The 19,375-nt window shown below is 34.7% G+C and overlaps 2 protein-coding genes across 2 annotated transcripts; one reads left to right on the forward strand and one right to left on the reverse strand.

Moving 5' to 3' along the window:
* The first annotated feature begins 643 nt into the window (after window positions 1–643).
* On the forward strand, window positions 644–3,198 carry LOC143604386 (uncharacterized). Its single transcript, XM_077080884.1, has 7 exons — window positions 644–927; window positions 1,033–1,315; window positions 1,402–1,627; window positions 1,743–1,752; window positions 2,194–2,485; window positions 2,528–2,693; window positions 3,194–3,198. Exons 1-7 carry the CDS (start codon window positions 644–646, stop codon window positions 3,196–3,198), a joined length of 1,266 nt encoding a protein of 421 aa, XP_076936999.1.
* Window positions 3,199–5,143: 1,945 nt separating this feature from the next.
* Window positions 5,144–17,471, reverse strand: LOC143604387 (putative cyclic nucleotide-gated ion channel 10). The gene is made up of 5 exons (XM_077080885.1): window positions 17,067–17,471; window positions 15,452–15,649; window positions 15,037–15,330; window positions 14,347–14,458; window positions 5,144–5,293 (listed from the first exon to the last, which is right to left on the reverse strand). Exons 2-5 carry the CDS (start codon window positions 15,466–15,468, stop codon window positions 5,144–5,146), a joined length of 573 nt encoding a protein of 190 aa, XP_076937000.1. The 5' UTR covers window positions 15,469–15,649; window positions 17,067–17,471.
* Window positions 17,472–19,375: the final 1,904 nt, after the last annotated feature.

Raw genomic sequence — 19,375 nt, forward strand, 5'->3', positions numbered from 1 at the left:
AGTTTATAATTAATAGTGTATAAATATATCAAAAACTTATTATAAAATTCATAAATAAAAATAATTATATAATATAACTCAATTTACGTATTACATGCTATATATATATTTTTTTACTTTTATTATAATTTTCAACCGTGTGTAACACGTGCTTTCATTATTAAACATGTTATTATTTTAATGGTATATTTAATTTGGATTATATTGATTTTTCTTTAAATTTTCAGGTGGTGAAGCAAAATGAGTTTCTTTTGTTAGAATATTTGAAGAAGTTGATGGTGGTTTAATATGAAAGAACATGTTTAGGCCTTTTGTTGATGTTTTTTTTGTGGTTTGGTGTACACTAACTTATAGTAACTTTAAACTTTTAATATCTAGACATTGTAAATGGTTAACGTTTTGATCCAAAAGTTGAAGAAGTTTTTTGTGCTTAAATTTGTTGTTTAAATTTATTATGTTTATTAACATGTTTTTCCACCCGTGTGTAACACGTGTATATAACCTAGGGGCTGAAATTCCTACGACTTTGTTTTTGCATTCCGAACATAAAATTCATAATCCTGAGAATATAGACAAATTTATTTCAACAGAAATTCCAGATCGGAATGAAGATCCAGAGTTGTATTCTCTTGTAAGCGACCACATGATGCATGGTCCTTGCGGTGTGGCTAATCCAAAATGCTCGTGCATAGACGATAACTCGTGTTCTAAAGAATTCCCAAAGAAATTTCAGAACGAGACGTCAATTGATTCAAATGGGTTTCCTGTTTACCGAAGAAGAGATTTGGGTAATGTTGTTGTCAAGTCTGCGGTGAATTTAGACAACAGACATGTTGTTCCATATAACAGCATATTGTTAAAGAAATATCAGGCCCATATCAATGTTCAATGGTGTAATCAAGAGGGTTCGATTAAGAATGTATTTAAGTACATTAATAAAGGCCCGGATCGTGCTACTATATCACTTGCATAAGACAATACTGACAATCAAGGAGAAGTGGTCGACGAAGTTAAGGCATTTTATGATTGCAGATATCTCTCTATATGTGAGGCTGTATGGAGAATTTTTGCTTTTGACGTCCATTATAGAGTACCTTCTGTGACTCGGCTTCCGTTTCATTTAACTGGACAACAAACATTTGTTTTCGCAGATGACGACAACGTGGAAGACGTTTTAAACAAATCGAGTGTTGGTTCTTCAAAATTCATTGCTTGGATGGAATGTAATCAGCAATATGGTCTTGCTCGAACACTAACCTACGCAGAGTTTCCAACAAAATTTGTTTGGAAACCGTTGAAAGGGTTTGGGACCTACGTAAATGAGGTTTCTCAATTGGTCGTGTTCATCATGTCCCTCCGGCTTTCAATGAAACATTCTATCTAAGAATTTTGTTGAACAAGGTTAAAGGCCCTATGTGTTTTGAAGATATTCGTACTGTTGATGGTGAAGTGTGTGCTACTTATAGGGATGCGTGTTATAAAAAAGGGCTTCTAGACAATGACAACGAGTATATAGAAGCTATTGAAGAAACAAGTCATACTGCAAGTGGTTATTATTTACGTAGTTTATTTGCTACAATGTTAATCACATACAGTTTATCTAGACCGGATGACGTATGGGAAAAGTGTTAGCATTATTTAATTGATGGAATTCTTTACAAACAACAAAATGACCAGAAAAATCTAGGTACAAATTATTTTTAATTTGTTATTTTTTGAACTTCTTTTTATTTCATTAATAGATGAGCAACGGTATGTATATAATCAACTAATGGAAACAGTTGATCAAAAGAGGGGTGGTATTTTTTTTTGTGTACGGTTATGGAGGGACGGGAAAAACTTTTTATGGAAGATATTATCGACTTCCATAATATCAAAACATAAAATTGTTTTAAACGTTGCTTCCAGCGATATAGCATCTTTGTTACTTGATGGAGGTAGAACCGCTCACTCTAAATTTTTAATTCCTATAAATCTAACTGAGGTTTCTACATGTTCAATAAAACGAAATCCAGATATTTGCAAGTTAATCAACAAAACTGATTTCATTAGCTAGGACGAGGCTCCTATGATACATAAACATGCTTTTGAAGCCTTGGATAAGACTTTAAAAGATGTTATAAAAGATGGTAACCGTAGCAATTGTCAACATCCATTTGGTGGTAAAGTGATTGTTTTTTGTGGTGATTTCAGACAAATCCTACCTGTGGTACAACATGGGTCACGTAGTGACATTGTTAATGCTTCAGTTAGTTCATCCCACATTTGGACCAAATGCAAGGTTCTTAAGTTAACCAAAAATACGAGGTTAACTGTCGGATGTCAATCATCAAATTTGGAAGACACCATTAGATTTGCTGAATGGTTGTTGGATCTCGGTGAAGGAAAACTTGGTGGTGACAATGACGGTAACGCCATTATAGAGATACCGGATGATCTTTTGATTCGTGATTCTTCCGATCCTCTTTCTGATTTGATTGATTTTGTTATTGGAAAAATGTAATGATATTTCATATTTCTAAGAAAGGGCATACTTGCACCTTTAAATGAGGTTGTCGAAGAAATTAATGACATATTTTTGTGTATGTTTCCTGGAGAAGAAGTTGAATATCTTAGTTCTGATAGTTTAGACAAATCTGAAAGTGTTGGTCCTGGCTTCGATGCAGCATTACACTCATCGGATTTTCTAAATGGTTTAAAGATTTCTGGTATGCCTAATCATAGATTGGTTATAAAAGTTGGTGTGCCAATAATGTTACTAAGGAATATTGATCAGAAGAACGGTTTATGCAATGGGACCAGATTACAAGTTATTAGTTTGGGGTGGCGTTTTATCGAAGTCAAGGTAATTTCAGGTACCAATATTGGGTTTCGCACTTATATAACTCGTAGTGGTCTAACTCCTATAGATAAGAAACTGCCATTCAAATTAAAACGACGACAATTTCCTGTTTCGATTTGTTTTGCAATGACCATTAACAAAAGTCAAGGCCAATCACTCTCAAGAGTTGGCATACACCTACGAGCACCGGTGTTTACGCATGGTCAACTATATGTTGCTTTATCACGAGTGAAGAGTAGAGACGGTGTTAAAATGCTTATATTAGACAAGGAAAAGTGACAAACAAAACTACAAATGTTGTTTATAAGGAACTCTTTAGTAATATATGAAATTGTTATTTTTAATCTATAGAATGATTGTAAAATGCAATTTATTTTGCTTTTGAAGTTATCTTTAGTAAAGTTTTTATTTTGTTACCCACGTTATTAACCATTGTGTATTATTTTTATCATCTCGACATGTATGTATGAACTTATGTTTTCCCATTTTATATTACCGGTTCATGTTAAAAAGTTTATATTTTTCCACCTATGGCACCCACAGGTCAATAACCTAGTATATATGTATTAAATTAAACAAAACTACGTTAAAAATAAAATAAATCACCATAAAATAGCAAAACGATTTAAAACAAAACTTTAAATAAACTCCCGTAACACGGGAGGATCAAACTAGTATATATATATGTATATATATATATAACATATAACATGTTAAATATACATTATATACTTTGTAACTTTTTTAGTTATAATTTTGTCTAAATAAATTTGTAAAGTATATAAGATTATTAGTTTAAAGCCCGTGTACAACACGAGTAATTATTGAAAATATAATATTTAATAAATAATCAGTATACAAAAAACAATAAACCCGTAAACACTATTAATACGCTCGTTGTACAATAGTCTTTAAAACAATTTTAAAGTAAAAGTAACTATAAATATAAAATATTTAAAAAAAGTATGAAGTAAATATTAAATTAATAAATTTTGAAGCATAATTATAAGAATGATAATTATTATTTTACTATTATAAATTTATTAAAAATGGTGAGGTTTAATGTAGGAGTGACAAGTGGCAAAAATTGTAGCATTTTATTAGAGAGTATAGATATGTAGTAGTAAATGATTTTAAACATATAAGAATGTCCTTTTTGGTCATTTTACGTAAATAAAAAGCCAAACACTTTTAAAGAAAAATACCTTATGGGCTTATTGGCTTTTCCAACCACATAAGCTAATCCAAACACTTTTTTTAAAACTCCTTTTCATAAAGTCATAAGCCAATAAGCACTTTTGATAAAAAACACTTTTAGAGTTAAATAAGCAATCCCAAACACCCTCTAAAATTACTCGAACCGAAACGAGTTTAGCTACGCGACTAAACGTATCTTCATAATCGATCCCGTACTCTTATGAAAAACCACGCGCCACTAATCGAGCTTTATATCTTTCTATCGGCCCGTCTACCCATCTTTTAATTTTAAAAACCCACTTACACAAAACTGGTTTTACATCACCCGGCTTTGGAACAAGATGCTAAGTCTCGTTACCGACTAAAGCTTCTAACTCTTGCTTCATGCCTTCCATCCAATTAGGATCTCGTTTGGCATGCTCTACGGTTTCAGGTTCACGGTCAGTTTCTCAACTAACAAGTAATGTTGCGTTTGCATACCGGATTCTGTTTTCCGGCCCGTTCGGACCTTCGGACAACTTGCACATTGTCTTTAATGGTTGCTGAAGTGTTAGGATTGTCGGACTAAGACCCGGACTGACTAGTCGACAACCCGGTATGCCAGGGGCTGATCCGTTGGCTGCTACCTGCACTTTTCTGTTTGATTCTCAACATGTTGAACAGTGGGTTCAACCTCCTCTTCATTGTTTAACTCCACAACAACATACTTGTCCACTTCTTGTCTTAAGTCTCGAGTGTCTGGTAACACTTATTTACTTGGAGACCACTATGATGAATTTTCATCAAATATGACATCTCGTGAGATATAAATTCTCCTGGTACTCGGTTCACAACAACACCATCCTTTATTTTCATTACCGTAACCAACAATAATACATCTTGTTGCCTTTTTCTCCAACTTGTGTCTAAGATGCCCCAGGATGAAAACGTAACACACGAATCCAAAGACTTGAAAATAACTAACATTCGGTCGGATTTTGAACATCTTCTCGTATGATGAATTGTTGCCCATTCATTGTTGTGACAATCAGTTACTTATATGCGCAGCGGTACTCATTGACCCCGCCTAAAATCTCCCGAGTACATTCTTGTTGTGCATCATACTCATTGCCACCTGTGTTGTTTGTGTCTCCTTACTTGCCGCCTCAAATCCTCAGGGCAACATAAATGTGACATTATGTCCTCCGCTTCTACTCTTTTTTCTTTTAGCTCCTCCATTCTAAGGGTCAGGTTTGAGGGAGACTGCAAGTATTTCTATAACAAAAGAAAGAAATAGTACACAAGTGCTTATATAAGCTCTTCATATTGATGCAAGTATTTTGATGGTTAGTGGAAATGATTAAATACTGAAGTTAATATTTATGTGAAAATAAAACTTAATAAACTGGATAATGATCTCAGATAATAGTTGTGACAATCCTCACTATCGGCGCCTAACTAATATTGAGAACGACTTGGTAATTAACTCTAAAACGACTATGATGTGCTTTGATGAGTTGAGATTGTGTCAATTGGATTGAAAGACATGGATTTATGGTTAAAGAATAGACCATGATCTTGAAGGAATAAGAAGCAAATATATGATTATGTGCCGCAAAGCACATGAATATGTGAAGGCCTGGATAAATGCCTTAGAAAGAACAATGTTTTTGTGCCAAGATGTTTATGATAACAAGAATGATAAACTGAGCTACTAGTTAATGAAATTCTAGTGTCTCATGATATAGAAACTATATTAATATTGAAAGACTTATTATAATTGTGAACGATAGATTAAAATGATGTCAAGAGAATCGAATGAGATTGGGCCAGCAACATGTTATGCTAGCGTGTTCTAATTAACTCAACATATATAACTAAGGCTTGTTCGTGATAACTTCTTGGTAATTACAGCCACAAGACCACGATTAGGGGAGGTAACATATAAAGAGAAAGTTTGGAATAAGCCTCGCCCTTAAAATAATCGACAAGCTTGGTAATTTAATACTTAAGGACAAGAACTTGGAACATTAATGCTTCACTAATAAATTATGCATGTCTTATCTGGAACCATCACAACATCGGTTTCCCTAAATCGATTATAATGACAAAAGACATGTGAAAACATTTTAAACGAGTAACAAGAATGATTTACTAGAGCACTATACAAGACACTGTATGCATGAAAATTAGGGTTGGCATGCATGGTAGGAGTTGAATACCAAGAATCCCTAGAAATACTAGCAATAAAATGGAAATGCACACCCTCTCAAACCCAAAAACGAGTTGCAACCTTACCTTTCCTGGAACCTTGAACCGTCACTATCTAGCAAGAGAAAGAGAGAGCATGGAGCCAAATTATGACACTAGCATGTGTTTGCAGAAAATAGGCCTCTTACATTTAATTTGGACAGCCCAAGAACCTTCATTATACTTCTTCTTACCTGGACAAGTCCTATCAAGCTTTGGAGAAGCAAACAAACACAAAGTCACACACACACACACACATACATGATTTGTGAGCTGCCAAGAAACACACATGATCAGCTGCATTTTCGACCCTTGGATCAGTTTTAGATCCACCAATAAAGTGCAAGTACATGGATCAAGGCTCCCTTTATATAGCAGCCCTTACACCCTTCACAATACACACCAATCTAACACCAAAGTTTACACCAAAGTTCATGTTTATCAGTTCAGCTTCATTCCAGAAAATTAGCCTATTTGAAACGATCATATCTCCCTATATACTGCCCCAAATTCCGATCTACCACTTGGAGATGAAGCTTATACCTCCTCCTTAAAACCTCCAACTGGAATCACTCAATTTGAATGAGGTTTAGACCACCGAACTAGCTGTGAGGCAGAACTGCGCAGATCCGGAGCTGCATGTCGATCTTCCGTTCATGTCTATGTTTGAGGTATCAAACGAGTTCCAAATCACTTAATTCTTTTTCCTACGTTCTTAGAATTCATTAAAATATAACATATCCAAATTTCAAAGGCATTGGATCTTGTTAGAACCCCCAACCTGGCCTCATATGATACACCTTTCTTCATATAATTAGCCTCTTCATTTCGGTGAGCAAGAAAGGATCTAGCCAGAAGAAAGAAGAAGGAATAGCTAGGAGGTTCAGAAAAAATGTGTGGCTTATCATCCACGCACCTTACACCTCCTTATTTGTAACCTAACTCTAACCAAAACAATTTAGGGTAAATTAAAGTATAGCCAAGAAAGTTTAAGGTTTTGAAGCTATGACTAGATCCGGTTCGTATAACTAACACCTGAAGTAAAGATCCATAAAGTGTTTTAAAGCTAAGTATAATCTTAGGAAGATAAATAATGGGTGTATGTTATAACTTTTTGAAGCCATACTAACGTATTATATGTGTCTTTGAAAATGAGAGGTGATGGGTGGAAAACCCTAATTTTCATAAATAAGCTTATGTGCCAAAGAAAGAAGGATCTTAAATAAACTTCTATGGCTTCAAGTATTAGCATACATATCATATAACTTAGGTTATGATGGGGAAAAGTATCATGTGGTTAATTTTGAAAGGATTTGCTAAAGTATGGAAATAAGGTTTTACAGTGTGATTTATTGAAAGTAATTAAATGACCATATTTGATTTGTTCATATCATATAGTTATGAAGAAATGAACATAGTTCATGAAAGAAAAGGATAATACAAGCGATATTTGATAAAAGTGGGTTATAGGGAATTATAAAGAATACACAAATATTGTTAAAACATAACTAGAATGGTTAAAATGACATGAGATGATAAACGAATGTACGGTCCTTGAAATCTTATATAAGGTCCCAAATAATGTAGGACCCGAGTAGATTGTGCACCTTGTTAGTCTTGAGGAATATTCGGAATCAAAAGACCAAAAGGTGAGTTCGTAGCCCCCTTTTTCTCTAATTACATTTACTATTTCGGGGGAGAAGCATGCTTAATATTGTTATAAATTGTTTTACTGAAACGTGGCTACTATTTGAATTATCTTACTATACCTGTTTATTGAGATAAAATGGTTTTACTGAAATATATTTAAAGCTTTGTTTAGAATTATAAGCAAAAGAGTGAGCTTCTTGTAACCTGGCTGCCGTTGAGCTGTATCTGCCTTCATCATCTTCACGGTATACTCGTTCCTTTATCACTATTATTATTATTATTATTATTATTATTATCATTAGAACATACGTGATCCGGATCTTTGGAGTTTATTTTCGTTTTAAGATCTCTTGACTATTATTGTTATTGCTACACACTATTATTATTATTAGTTTTTGTTATTATTATTATTATTATTATTATTGATTTGGTGTTCTATTGCTTGTGTTTGTGTGATTAGTTGCAACCATAGAGCGTAGGAACCATGACTATTACTTGAGACCATGTCCTGAATCGAGGGGTGTAGGAAAGGGTAAAGATAGGGAGCGTATATTGCGTTTGGCTTCTTGGAATGTAGGAACATTAAATGGTAAGTTGCTAGAATTGGTAGATGTGCTTAAAAGACATAGGGTTCAGATAGCATGCCTCCAGGAGACTAAGTGGAAAGGACATAGAGGGGCTGAGTGTAATGGGTATAAGTTGTGGTACTCTGGGTCTGATGGAGCTAGGAATGGAGTGGGGCTTCTAGTGACTAAGGAACTACACACTAGTGTGGTGGAGGTGATAAGACATAATGGCAGGATTATGGTGTTGAAATTAGTACTAGGAGAGGAAGTAGTGGCAGTAGTCTGCGCCTACGCGCCTCATCTAGGCCTGGGGGATCAGGAAAAGAGAGAATTTTGGGATTGCCTAGACGCAGTGGTAGGGGGCATACCTGGGGGAGAGGATTTGCATAGGAGGTGATTTTAATGGACACATTGGTAAGGCTAACGATGGTTTTCAAGCCGTACATGGGGGTTTCGGTTTTGGTGATAGGAATAAGACCGGAACAGATCTTCTAGAGTTTGCGGTGGCACATGACCTAGGTATTATAAATTCTTATTTTAGAAAACAAGATTCTCATTTAATCACTTTTAGCAGTGGCGGACGCGACACGCAAATTGACTACCTTTTGATGAGGCAAGGAGACCGACGTTGGTGGAAGGACTGCAAAGTCATACCTGGGGAGGCAGTTGTGACTCAACATCGACTACTAGTGACAGATATAGCCTTCAGAAATAAGCTGACTGTTCGAGAGAAGAAAGGTACACCTAGAATTCGATGGGGAAATTTGAAGGACGAAAATCTCCTACTGTTTGGATAAACTCATACTGCATACACGGGCTCGACTAAATGGGAACTCAACTCATATATGGGAAGCTATGGAGACAAAGATCATTCAAGTAGCAAAGGAGACTCTCGGGGTCACAACAGGAAAGACAAGTGGGCATAAGGAGTCTTGGTGGTGGAATGACGCAGTGCAAGACAAGATAAGGGACAAACAAGGATGTTTTAGGGAGCTAATGAGGTGCACGAATGAGGAGGAGCGAGTGGAATTGAGGGACAACTACAAAACAGCCAAGATAGAGGCGAACAAGGCAGTGGCGGAAGCAAAGAAGGCGGCTTTTAAACGGATGTATGAACGTCTAGAAACAAAAGAGGGGGAACATGTTATGTTTAAGATTGCCAAAGCCAGGGAGCGTAGAAGGCAAGATCTAGGACTTGTGAAGTTCATAAAGGATACAGATGGGCATGTACTGGTCAAGGAGCAGGACATCAAGCTAAGATGGCAAACCTACTTCCACAATCTTTTTAACAATGGGAGAGCTTACCAAGAAGAACGTGAAAACACAAACTTTCAACGACAACAATCGAATAACTGCTACTGCTGACGGATCACACGAGAAGAGGTGAAGGCTGCACTTAGGAGGATGGGAAGGTCTAAGGCGGTTGGCCCAGACAACATACCCATCGAGGTGTGGAAGTGTCTGGGGGAGGAAGGAGTCATGTGGTTAACTACTTTGTTCAATAGTATTCTCAAATCAGGTAAGATGCCAGACCAGTGGAGGAGCAGCGTTGTAGTCCCTATCTATAAGAACAAAGGAGACGCCCAATGTTGTGGTAACTACCGAGGAATCAAACTACTAAGTTATACTATGAAGCTATGGGAAAGAGTGATTGAGGTTAGACTTAGACGAGAAACTCAGGTTACGGTCAACCAATTTGGCTTCATGCCGGGACGTTCCACCACAGAGGCAATACACCTTATAAGAAGATTAATGGAAAAGTATAGGGAGAAGAAGCGTGATCTACATATGGTGTTTATTGACCTAGAAAAGGCCTACGACAGTGTGCCACGACAGGTGCTCTGGGAGTGCTTGGAGGGTAGAAGAGTACCCAGGAAATACATAGAGATAATTATGGATATGTATACCAGGAGTGAAACAAGTGTCCGTGCGCCAGTGGGGATACTGATTTCTTTCCTGTAGAGGTAGGTCTTCACCAGGGGTCAGCGTTGAGCCCGTTTCTTTTTGCAGTAGTCTTGGATGAGTTGTCAAAGTCGATTCAGGGGACTCTCCCGTGGTGCATGATGTTCGCAGACGATATTTTGTTACTTGCTGAGAAAAAACAAGATCTAAACATGAGGCTTGAGGAGTGGCGAACAACCTTAGAGACAAAAGGTTTAAAGATTAGCCGATCTAAGACGGAGTACCTCCACTGTGATTTTGGTGGGATAAACGACAATGACGACGCACACATCACCATTGAAGGGCAGGTGGTCCCGCAGGTAACGAAGTTCAAGTATTTAGGATCATTTGTACAGAGCGATGGGGAATTAGACAGTGATGTGACCCATCGAGTTCAGGTAGGATGGTGTAGATGGAAAGCAGCCACAGGTATATTGTGCGACAAGAGTTTCCCGACTAAACTAAAGGGAAAATTCTATAGGGTGGCAGTTAGACCTGCAATGCTATGTGGAACCGATTGTTGGGCCATCAAGAAGGCACAAGTGCGGAAGATGGAGGTAGCAGAAATGAGAATGCTACGTTGGATGTGTGGGTACACAAGGCTAGACCGAATAAGAAACGCTGTGTTTCGCGAGAGATTAGGGGTGGCGAACATAGCAGACAAGATAAGAGAGTGGAGATTGAGATGGTTTGGACATGTGAAGAGAAGACAGACGATGAATCCTGTTAGATCCGTAGAAAACATTACTATAGAGGGGAGGAGGGGTAGAGGACGACCGAAATTGACTTGGGATGAGAGGATTAGGCATGATTTGATAGACCTAAACCTCTCCGAGGACATGGTTGAGGATAGAAATTCGTGGAGAAGTAGAATTAAAGTTAAGGATTTTTAGGGAGAATTGAATACCTTAGGGCTTAGACTTAACTTATTTAAGTCACATACCATAATGGTATTTCTCTTACATATATTATTATTTTTATAATTATTATTAGTTTTTATATAGCTGTTAAACTGTGATCTTATTATTAATATTATTATTATTAGTAGTAGTTTTTATATAACTGTTAAACTTTGATTTCCTTTATTTTGCTTCATACACATGTACTTAGAGCCGAGGGTCTCTCTGGAAGCTACTTCTTTATTCCTTTGGATAGAGGTACGGTGTGCCTAATCCCACCCTCCCCAGACCCTACTTATAGCTTTGCTGTCGGTGGGACTTTACTGGGTATGATTGATTGATTGATTGTTTGGAATTATAAGGATTATATATGTTTTCAGAAAGAAAGCTACTTAAGTAATAGAATTGAACTTATGTGAAGGATACTCTCAACGTCAGATGTTTATGCTTGAAATGAATGTCGAATGAATGATTGCATAAGTTAGAATTGTCGCTTAAGTCCCCTTATTTACTGTTGTGTAACCTTTAACTCTTGTTGATATGAGTCGGTGTCATTGGGATAGTACTATCGGGGACGTCCACTCCATTCACGGTTGGTAGCGCCAACTCTGTAAATGTGAATGCTTATTGTCATTTTGTGTTTGTGTACTAACGTTCCGCGATAAAACGTTATAGCTAACAGGCCTGGAAAGGCGTTAGCGGGGTAGAGACGAATCGGCTAGGTTACAGGCTTATGCTAGATTTCGAAATAAGTGATTTGTTGCATATTAACATGGCATATGATGAGCAGGGAATCCATACATAATACGAAATGATAAATTATCGGATTTTGACTCTATATTACTGATGTTTTAAAATGGAATAATGATTAAGTATATGAAAGCTATGCCATTGGTTTTTAAGTTGAAATCATGATTATAGACATGGAAATGTCAATGTAAAGTATGTTTTGTAATGAATTCGTAAACATAGACATGGGAATGTCAATATCAAGTATGTTTTGAAATGGATTGTGAACATAGACATGGGAATGTCAATTTCACGTATATATGTTTTGAAATAAAATTATAAATATAGACATGAGAATGTCAATGTCATGTTTTGAAAAGAAATGGTGAACCTTGACATGGAAATGTCAATGTCACTTATATTTATGAAATGGGTTTTGTAAACCATGAATGATGAAACTAAAGTTATTCTTGGTATAATAACATATACGTTTTTTAGAAGAATTATGATTGCAAATGTACACGTTTTTTTTATGAAATTATCTTATGAAATAATGAAATTAGTTATATAAAAGCTACTTTATAAGGAAATGTAAATGCTCTTACTAAGGATATTTTTGTGATACCTTAAACCTGCGAATTCACCAACTATTTTTAGTTGACGTTTTCAAGCATGTTTTTCAGGATACGCAAATAGATGAATGCTTGTTAAGATTATATGAGAAGATTTAGAATTAGTACTTAGTCTCTCGGTTGAGCATCTTGTAATAGTACTATACTTTGTAAGAATTGTAAGTTTAGAACGCACTTTTGGCATTCTCTTGTAAACAATGTGTTCTTGATGAATCAATATACTGTGCATTCCGCGTTTCCACCTTGGCGGGGTGTTACAATAGCTATAATATATATCTCGAACATTTCTCCAGACACTTGAAAATAAAACAAGATTCTACGAAGCTATTGTGAATGGGGAGTCGACCCCTTCTATAGGATAACCTCTGCTCTAGTTAAACATCCTCTGGTCGGTAGTTAAAGACTCCATACCAAATACTTGTAACTCAGATTTTGATTTCGTTTTAGTTCCTTTTGTATATTTATTCGGCTAGTGATCCACATAATAATCCTTTGATCTTCTTTCTTAACTTGTTCGACTCTGGTGAATTTTACTATGCAATCTAAGGATTCATTTAAGAATTATACCAATTCCTTTCGTTAAGACACATAAGAAAACCGATGATTATGTGATATAGAAATTGACAAAGGCTTATACTGACCAAAACCATTGTGTTGTAAAAGATCATCTAAGTACCAGTACTTAGACATATCAACAACGTTGTTAGCTGGAATATTTATTAGCAACTTTGGAGACGGTTGCAATGTGCTCAACACGAACCAACTTTGGAGACGGTTGCAATGTGCTCAACACGAACCAGCTTTCTATCGACAAGCCAACCAACCTTGAAAATACAAAGGTCGCTCTCAAGCGGTTAGCGGTGATGCGAGTGTGCATAGTAGGCCATAAAAAGCCCATAACTCACAGAATGCATGTAAGAGTGCTTAATTACACTGCTAGAAAACAAGTAATTTTCCAACAAAAAATTCCTACAAATTTCCTACGACAAGTAGTTCTAACAGATTTTCAACAAAAAAAAATAAGCTCCAACTTTACTACAATATTATCTAATAAATATTTTGTTAAGTCAAAATAGTTTTTGTAGGAAAGTTGTCGGAAGTTTACTACCACATGTTTTGTAACATATTTGTAAAAAAAGTTGTTGGAAAACGATTGAAAACGATTTTCAAGCATGTGTTTCTTCAACGTAACTTTTTTGTTGGAAACTGTAAGAAACTGGATTTTCCAACAAAATTCCTACGAGTTCAGTTGTAGAAAAACATCTCTTTTTCTAGTAGTGTTAGAATCCTTTTAGCTCTCCACCGTTTTGGCTCCCCATTTCTTCCTTATCGGTAAGGAAGTGCTATTATTATGAGAGCCCTCTATAAACATGTTAGAATCCTTTTAGCTCTCCACTGCAAGGTTTATCTCGAACTCTATAAACAATTCTTTTTCCAGTTTGTTTGCTTCTATTTGTGTTGCTAAACACTCACCCAGCTCATGTACCAAAAAAATGTTTTATAATTATGATGTTACTCTTGGAAAGAAAGGATTGATCGATAAACAAACATGTTGCATGTTGCCGATCAGCAAAGAATCATGAAACAATAATGAAGATATTTGAGACGGTTAATCAAGCTCAAGAATCATGAAACAATACTAAATAAATAACTGCACAAACCTGCATGTTGCCGATCAGCAAAGTAAATAGAACCAATCCAATAACAGCAACAAAGTATGCAAAAAGAACTTCCCCATAAAATGTGCTTGCTTTAAGGCCTTGACCAAGAGAACTATAACCAGTGAGAACATTTTTTAGCTTGAGGATATGGCAAACAATTTTAATTTTCATGATGGAGCTTGTGCATTACTTACTGTTTTGTCAATTTATTAGTTCATTTAGATGCACTAGAGGGAACATGCGCGACGCAATGGGGAACACACATCGTGGTAATGTATCATGTAACATGGTAAATTCTTGAGTTGAAAAGGAATATAATGTAATTTTCTTTAAAAATGTATTAACGTATGAAAAGGTTATGACGTTAAAAAAATGGGGGGGGGGACGTTTAAGAATGAAATTAAAAATTATACTCACAGGTGAAGATAAGGGGAAAGTTGTAGCCATTTTTTTAACTTTTCAAGTAAAGGTTAGGGAGCAAAGTTATAAGTTATTTCCTAAATGTGGATGAGTTTCTAAAGACACATATGTTGCTCTTAATCTTTTAAAGACACAAAAGGTATTGTATCATTAGCAATAACATTTTCAAGACGCTTGTATGAAGTGCTTTATATATAGTATAGACGATGTATGTTCAAGAAAAAATTTCACCCAAATAGTTTGTGTCGTGGATAGATGGTGGTCACTAACCTTAAATTCTGCAAACCCCACAATGAACAATACAAAACTTTTTGCCAAATGTCCCTCGTTTCTAATACACGAGTTTGAAGAGCATCAAGGAATATGCCAAAATCGAAGTCTGTTGAATTTTTAATATCATTTCGTTCAAGAAGAGGACATGAAGCATTGAGGAATCCATAATCTCCCACACGTCTTTCTCCACAATACAAATATTTGGAGTGACAGTTATGCCTTTTACATGCAATATTCCAGCATCTGATTTCAGTTTCTATTGCAAAAAAAACACCACAGGGCTCCAACAACCTGTTTAAAAAAATCATTCTTATGTCCCTATGGACTTTTTACCATATGGATTGTACATAGATATCTACATGGAGCATATCTTTCTTGAAATAAAATTTGGACAACATCAAATAGTACTTACATGGCTAGCAAGCACATAGAGAAGTAAGTAAAAAGCAGCTTTAGCCCATGCTTCAGGGAGAAAATCTGAAATTTTTTTCACCTTCTGATAGAGCAACGAAGTCTGTAAAACTCGAAGGACATATTGAGTGCCGATATATAATTTTACAAGATTTAATGAGGCTGAATCATCTAAAATTAGCATCTTTAACGAAACTACCTGCACACATAAATCATATAGATATTATAAACCATGGACATTCTATCAAATGGCTAAATTTAAATTATTTGTTTCTGAAAAATAGAATATATGTATCTGTTTTTTACATATTGTAGTTGGTATTGTTTCTTACGTTCTCATTTGATAGATTGGTAATGTTTTTTATGTTCTCATGTTAAAATTATTATGTGTATAAACCTTCCCCTTGCTATGAATTATTAATATATTTTAATTATGGCTTTTCTTCTAACGTTGAACTTTGTTTTTTCTTTTATATTGCCTCGTACCATTGGTGGACCTTTAATATGTGGAGGGAGAGGGGGGGGGGGAAATTTAGTTAGTAATATATATGTCTTAAAATCCGACCGACCCTCGTTAAATTTTGACGCCGACCCCAATTAAATTTTGAGAAAGACATAACAACTCATGTGGAATTTCAAGAACGACCCCAATGAAATTCTGAGACCGACCCTAAAAAAGTAAATTTACATAATAATTATATAAATGTATGTAAATAACGTATCCAATTAAATTTGAGTTTAATAGAGACAATTTTAATCTCAAATGCCCAATCAACATATACACAATTTTAAGCCCAAGTCTCAAACTTTTAGCCAAATTTACATTTAACCTAATTAAAAAAAAAAGATTATGATGGTGCAATTACTATGCTAAGTTAGTTCAACGGATGATGAGTTTTAATCTTAAAGAAAGCGTTTCGACGTTCTACATATATTGTTTTTCTTGTCAACTTCATTTGTATTAGTGCATCGTTTATTAAAGTTAGCTCTCATACGCGTCTCAACCGCAAGCATTGGAAGACGTTTTTCAGTGATTTATCATTTATTACATGAATTTTGATTAGCGTAATCAAATGGGTGATGTGAACTTAAGCTATAGTTGTATTTCTTTCGTTGAGAAAATGTCAATCTAGATGACTTTTTGGTTAAATTCAAAAAATAAAAACTCGTAGACAACAAATTTAGTTATATTGTATTTTAATTATACATTTTTAGTGAAGTTTCATATATTTTTTATGGTTATTTGACATTTTGTTTGATTATGTTTTTTTTCTATGACCATACATGATTTGACCTAATTGGAACGGCTAAACCAGGCAAAAGAACTATATACCAATTATCCAAGCTGAATGGTTGAACCAGGCCGAATTTTTTTATATAGCAATAGTCAACTAAGTGTTGATCCAAAAGTTTCCGACCCGGTGAAAATTTTTTCCGGGTCCGCCACTACCTCATACATATGATCTTTGGAGTTGGGGGTCTCTATAGAAGCCACCACTCTATTGTTTGGGATAGATGTTTGTTATGCTTATTATAACTAGGAGATTACACTAGTTATGATTGATTGAAATTATCAAATTCCAAAATTTGTGTAGAAAGATATCAAAAGTACATACCTGTGGAAGTGGAAGTACCGCTAACACATCAGTACGATGTTAGGTAACGCTTTGCCACATTTTGAGGTTCATATTTAAATATTCTTATTCCAAGTCGTATATGGCCATAACCAGGAACATATGCAGTTAGAAACTGAATAATGATATGAAATACATAGGTTATGTCGGAAAAAGAACAAAGGACACATAAAACAATCGCCAGATCTCGGTCCACCTCAAGGCACTTCTGGGTGCCATTAACTATAGGGACATATAAGAACAAAGGATCCAAAAACATTGCTGCCATAGAATATATTAGAAAAAATTTGTTCCACTGCAAAATAAATGGACCCTCTGGATCAAAAAACTTCATTGAGACTCGTCAACCTTCTGAACTCAAATCATATCATACCACCGATTTTTGTTGCAACAGTTTTAAATTTAAATGACAACTTGCGGGGGTTTCATGTGGAACCAATCTCTTCATCTCGCTTGCCTAAAATTATCAAGAAAAGGATTAAGAAAAGAACTGAAAAGGAAAAGTTAAGTGCAGATAGAAAATGAAAAGTATACATATAACCCAAGGTTGTGGTGAATTACGGTGAAGGCTTCCCGCCAAGTATATATGTGAAGTGTGAACTAAAGTTTTACATATGGAATTCACAATCTTAATAAAAATTATTATAAAGGACTTAGCTTTGAGAATGATTGATAGCAAACGTAGACAACCTCCTGAAACTTTATTCACAAAACTACAAAATTTTAAAGTTAAATTAAATTAAAGAACACTACTTAGCTTTTTTTTTTTGGAACGGCTAACTAAGTAATGCCGGGTACCTAGTCCGAGCCGGCCACTAGTCCGGACAATAAAGTTTCACTACTTAGCTTTTGAATGACTGGCTGGTACCTCCTCAAATTTATTGACAAACCCCCACTATTTTAAAGTTTAAATCAATTTACAGGAAAGTACATAGCTTTTGAATAATTGATACTGCGGGATAAACTCATGAAACTTTATTCACAAACTACAATAAATTAAATTTTGAATTAAATTATAAAAGACTACTTAACTTTTGAATGATTGATACTGTGGGACAAACTCCTGAAACTTTATTCACAAAAAATTACTATGCAATCTTAAAGTTATGCAACCTCTAATAATTAAAAAGCTTATTTATCACCTTCTTCTTATGTTATTTGGCTTATTTTGATGTGGTGTATTTGAATGGCTCGAAATGATGTGGTGTTCAACCGAAAACCAATTCATTTAAGTAATGTGGTGGGAAATATTAAAACATTGGGTTACTTGTTGATGCGATCGAGGTCGAACTTGTTGGCATTAACATGGGAAAAATGGTGTTCTTTTAATATTAATGTGTAAATGTAATCTTTGGTTTTTTGATGATTTGTTTTGGTGGATTTTATGGTGCCTTTTTGTTTCGGATCGGTTAGCTTCTTGCTATTTCGCGTTTTGATGTTGAATAAAATTTTATTCTTGATCGTTCAAAAGAAAAACTAATTTACTCTTAAACTACATAGTAAAATTTTAAATATCCTTTATCATGCCTTAGAATCTTTTATATATCATATATTAGTCAAACTATGAATATTTGTTTACTATTTATACATTTTTGTATTTTTATAATTCGTTGTTTGAATATTATGAAACAATCACATTGAAAAATATGTTACTGTGCTATTATAAACAACTAGTTTTTATCCCATGTATTACGTGGTTCTTTTACATTATTCGTTTATAATATTTATATATGTTTTAAAATTTTAATTTTATTTATTATAAGAAAGTTAATAATATACATAAGATTTGATGATGAAAGAGTTTCACAAATAGATGAGATGTTATAACCAGTTTAAAAGTTATTTTGGTTTGATGAGACCCAGGACCAACTTATTTTTTCAACTATAATAATGTTTCTTAATTATAAATAACATCTTTAAAAAAACAGATATTAATTTTTAGTATATTCATATTTTATAGGATTTTCATATCAAATATTCGATGAGATTAGTTTTTAAATTAATGAGATATTATAACCGTTTGAGGGCTATCTAGGTTTGGTGATACCCATACCCGTGAATTCGAGTCAAATGCATGATAAACCTTCATTTACAATAATACAATATGATGGATTGAGAAAATGTAAAAAATAACCATAGAACTTTTTTAAATGTTTCATTTATATATATTTAAGATAATGTGATGTCATTATATAAAAAAATAGTATACATATATACCTATCAATATCTATTTGATTTACGAATTAACACTGATTATTTTTACTATTTATGTATATAGTTTGAGGGGAAAG

This window comes from Bidens hawaiensis, unplaced genomic scaffold (genome assembly GCF_021521415.1).
Source record: "Bidens hawaiensis isolate Kalapana, Puna unplaced genomic scaffold, B.hawaiensis_p1.1 tig00064950_1, whole genome shotgun sequence".
In the NCBI taxonomy this organism is placed as follows: domain Eukaryota; kingdom Viridiplantae; phylum Streptophyta; class Magnoliopsida; order Asterales; family Asteraceae; genus Bidens; species Bidens hawaiensis.

What these genes read in the sequence shown, in the direction of transcription:
- LOC143604386 (XM_077080884.1), top strand. Translation starts at nt 644, where the DNA reads ATGATGCATGGTCCTTGCGGTGTGGCTAATCCAAAATGCTCGTGCATA. An exon ending in TGAAAGGGTTTGGGACCTAC is followed by an intron (nt 1,316 to 1,401) that starts GTAAATGAGGTT and finishes TTGTTGAACAAG; the next exon opens with GTTAAAGGCCCTATGTGTTT. An exon ending in TTTCTGATTTGATTGATTTT is followed by an intron (nt 2,486 to 2,527) that starts GTTATTGGAAAA and finishes TTTCTAAGAAAG; the next exon opens with GGCATACTTGCACCTTTAAA.
- LOC143604387 (XM_077080885.1), bottom strand. An exon ending in TGGGGTTTGCAGAATTTAAG is followed by an intron (nt 14,459 to 15,036) that starts GTTAGTGACCAC and finishes CACTGGTTATAG; the next exon opens with TTCTCTTGGTCAAGGCCTTA. An exon ending in TGCTGATCGGCAACATGCAG is followed by an intron (nt 5,294 to 14,346) that starts GTTTGTGCAGTT and finishes CTTTTGTTATAG; the next exon opens with AAATACTTGCAGTCTCCCTC.